Genomic DNA, 3,533 nt, shown 5'->3' on the forward strand with positions numbered 1-3,533 from the left:
AGTTTTTTGTTTGTTGCGGTTGCACCCGATTCAAGAGCCGAATGGCTCACAGGGCTACACCTAGTACTTGAACTTGAATGCGTCATTCATTCTGTCACGGATTAATTCCATCCTGCTACAGCCCAACCCAAACCGCGGCACCGGTGCAGTTGACCGCCGTCGTTACCCGAGTGACGTCAACTTTGAATCCATCGCGATATCAAAACGATGAGATAGAAACCTGAGGATTTTGTTTGACGGAACATGCAAAACACTTTTAATTCACAGCTACGAAAACTCTTGGCCGATACAGAACGGGAATGGAGGCAGGTACTAGCATCGTTGTCTGCCTCACGTCACATCAAGATGTCATGTATATCAACATGTAACATATAGAGAGCAGTGTAGTGTATATAGTGTATAGTAGTGTAGTGTATAGTAGTGTAGTGTAGAGTAGTGTAGAGTAGTGTATAGTGTAGTGTATAGTAGTGTAGTGTATAGTAGTGTAGTGTATAATGTAGTGTAGTGTATAGTAGTGTAGTGTATAGTGTAGTGTATAGTGTAGTGTATAGTGTAGTGTATAGTAGTGTATAGTGTAGTGTATAGTAGTGTAGTGTATAGTAGTGTATAGTAGTGTAGTGTATAGTGTAGTGTATAGTGTAGTGTATAGTAGTGTAGTGTATAGTAGTGTATAGTGTAGTGTATAGTGTAGTGTATAGTAGTGTAGTGTATAGTGTAGTGTATAGTGTAGTGTATAGTGTAGTGCATAGTGTAGTGTATAGTGTAGTGTGTAGTGTAGTGTGTAGTGTAGTGTATAGTGTAGTGTATAGTAGTGTGTAGTGTAGTGTATAGTGTAGTGTATAGTGTAGTGTATAGTGTAGTGTATAGTGCAGTGTATAGTGTAGTGTATAGTAGTGTATAGTGTAGTGTATAGTGTAGTGTATAGTGTAGTGTATAGTGTAGTGTATAGTGTAGTGCTGGATGCCGTGGTGCTGGCACCCTCAACAACTTTGAACGGATCACCGAACCCGGCAGGACTCGGCTGAACCCCGACTGGAGTCGATCTCCAGCCGAGGCCACCCCGGCAGCTTGCGGCTGCAGTCTACTTGTCTACTTGCAAGAGAGTTGGTCAACGGTCTGCGGGCACCGCTCGCACTTGACGGAGCAGCACCACCGGAACTTGCATCTGCACCGCTTCTCCACCGTCACTGGGAGGGGAACACAGCAGAGGCGAGAGTGCAAAACGTCGGACATTGTCGTTTTGCCCACGAGGTTTTTATCGCGATTCTGCAATCGCCGTCGCGAGGTGACAAAAGTCTCCGTGCACTTCTCTCCGTAGACGTTGGCAACTTCCGTAGATATCCCTTAGAGCGACCTAAGATTCACAGAAAGCAGTTCTAAAGAAATGCATTTTTTATTTCATTGCGTGGTGTACTGTATAGTGTAGTGTATAGTATAGTGTATAGTGTAGTGTAGTGTATAGTGTAGTGTATAGTGTAGTGTATAGTAGTGTATAGTGTAGTGTATAGTGTAGTGTAGTAGTGTATAGTGTAGTGTATAGTATAGTGTATAGTGTAGTGTATAGTGTAGTGTAGTGTATAGCGTAGTGTATAGTGAAGTGTATAGTGTAGTGTATAGTGTAGTGTAGTGTATAGTGTAGTGTATAGTGTAGTGTATAGTGTAGTGTATAGTGTAGTGTATAGTAGTGTAGTGTATAGTGTACTGTATAGCATAGTAGTGTAACGGAGCGAAGAATAGTATCCTTGGGGTCTTTCGCTAAAGCCACGTAGATGGCCTAAAAAAATAATAAAAGTAACAAAAAACTACGACGTTTCGATCGCAACACAAGCGACCGTTTGGTTTATTTTAGTGATTTTTTTCACCTATCTACGTGACTTTACCGAAAGACCCAAAGAATATTAAATCCTGCTGTCACGAAAGCTTTAAGTCAAGAGTGATAGTGTATAGTAGTACAGGGACAGTGTGGAAAGAGAGGGTGTCTGTCGTTATCCGAGCACAAGTAGTGCACGCTTGTCCTAGCTAAGTACTGTAGGATATGAGAGACATTGCACTGACCCTGACGATGCCTGCTGCTGCTGTATATTTGGAGTCTGCGTCTCTCTCTCTCTCATCATCATCACGGTGGCTAGGAGATGTTAACTCCCTCGCTTGTTGTGCAGGAGGTCGTGGGTTCGATCCCAACTCTGACAATGCCCGCTGATGCTGCATTTGCGTGTCTCTCTCTGCCCGTAGGTCACGTGGATTTGTCTCCGGGTCCTCCGCTTCTCCCTCCACGTTGAAAATCAGGCGATTTAAGAGTATTTGGACGCTGTGCGTTTCTACGCGACGAGCCACTTGGTCGACCTATCGTCTGTGGCTGGATCTACGCAGCTCGGCGGAACTTGCCTGGTCAAACATAAAATAGTTTTCGTAGCTTCTTAATGAATAAATTTCGATTTAAAGCTTTCGTGACTGCAGGGATTCATCTTCTTGGTTCTTTTGGTAAAGTCACGTAGAAGGGAAGTAATAAAATAATAAAAAAAACATAATAAATTATTCTCACGACGTTTCGGCCACAACGCAAGCAGCCGTCCTCAGGTGAAAAACACATCTGTCGAGGCGACAGCGTCTGTGTGCTGCTTCATTCAGACGCTGTCGCCTCGACGGACCTGGTCTTCACCTGAGGACGGCTGCTTGCGTTGTGGCCGAAACGTCGTGAGAATAATTTTATTATGTTTTTTTTTATTATTTATTACTTCCCTTCTACGTGACTTTACCGAAAGAACCAAGAAGATTCTTAACGAATAGTTTGAGTTTATTTTCGGGTCGCGGCGACGGTGGGGGGGGGGAGGTCACACCTCGGACGGTGTTGTACCCTCTGCCGCAACACATGATCGAGCAATCCCCGGTGCCGTTGGAGCGCAAGTCGCACCGCCGCCCCACCGTGCCGGGAACGCCGCGGGCATCGTCGCGCTCGCAGTAGTCGGGGCTGCCGTGCACGTGCACCAGCTCGCTCGGAGTGGGCGCCACGAACGCCTCGTCCACCGGCTCCAGGTGCAGGCGCGGCCAGCGGGCCGCTTTGCCGCTTTCGCGGCCACCGGTAACGGCACCGGCACCGCCGCCGCCACCGCCCCCGGAACGAGCAATCCAGTTGTGGGTCACCAGCCGCACGGCGGAACTTGCGTCGTACTTTTCCTGCAGCCGCCATCGTCACCGTCGTCGTCAGGGGTGAGGAGGAGGAAGAGGATCCGCCGTGTTTTATTTAGCTGTGGTGGTGGTGGTGGAGGTTGTGGTGGTGGAGGTGGTGGTGGAGGTGGTGGTGGTGGTGGTGCTGGTGGTGGTGGTGGTGATGGGGGTGGTGGTGGTGGTGATGGTGGTGGTGATGGAGGTGGTGATGGTGGTGGTGGAGGTGGTGGTGATGGTGATGGTGGTGGTGGTGGAGGTGGTGGTGGTGGTGGAGGTGGAGGTGGTGGTGGTGGAGGTGGTGGTGGTGGTGGAGGTGGTGAAGGTTGAGTGAATGCGGGCAGCACCCTGAGCTGCTAGGGACCTCCCCC

General features: G+C 48.2%; 1 protein-coding gene across 1 annotated transcript; it reads right to left on the reverse strand.

Annotated features, from left to right (window-relative positions):
- Positions 1 to 244: 244 nt before the first annotated feature.
- On the reverse strand, positions 245 to 3,174 carry LOC133361451 (protein Wnt-5(I)-like; the record flags this gene model as incomplete). Its single annotated transcript, XM_061580370.1, has 2 exons — positions 245 to 1,187; positions 2,838 to 3,174. Coding segments are annotated over 2 exons (435 nt in total), but the record flags the coding sequence as incomplete, so codon positions are not given.
- Between the last annotated feature and the right edge of the window lie 359 nt (positions 3,175 to 3,533).

This window comes from Lethenteron reissneri, unplaced genomic scaffold, assembly GCF_015708825.2.
Source record: "Lethenteron reissneri isolate LAM-NWPU_2019-01 unplaced genomic scaffold, ASM1570882v1 scaffold_1076, whole genome shotgun sequence".
NCBI lineage: Eukaryota > Metazoa > Chordata > Hyperoartia > Petromyzontiformes > Petromyzontidae > Lethenteron > Lethenteron reissneri.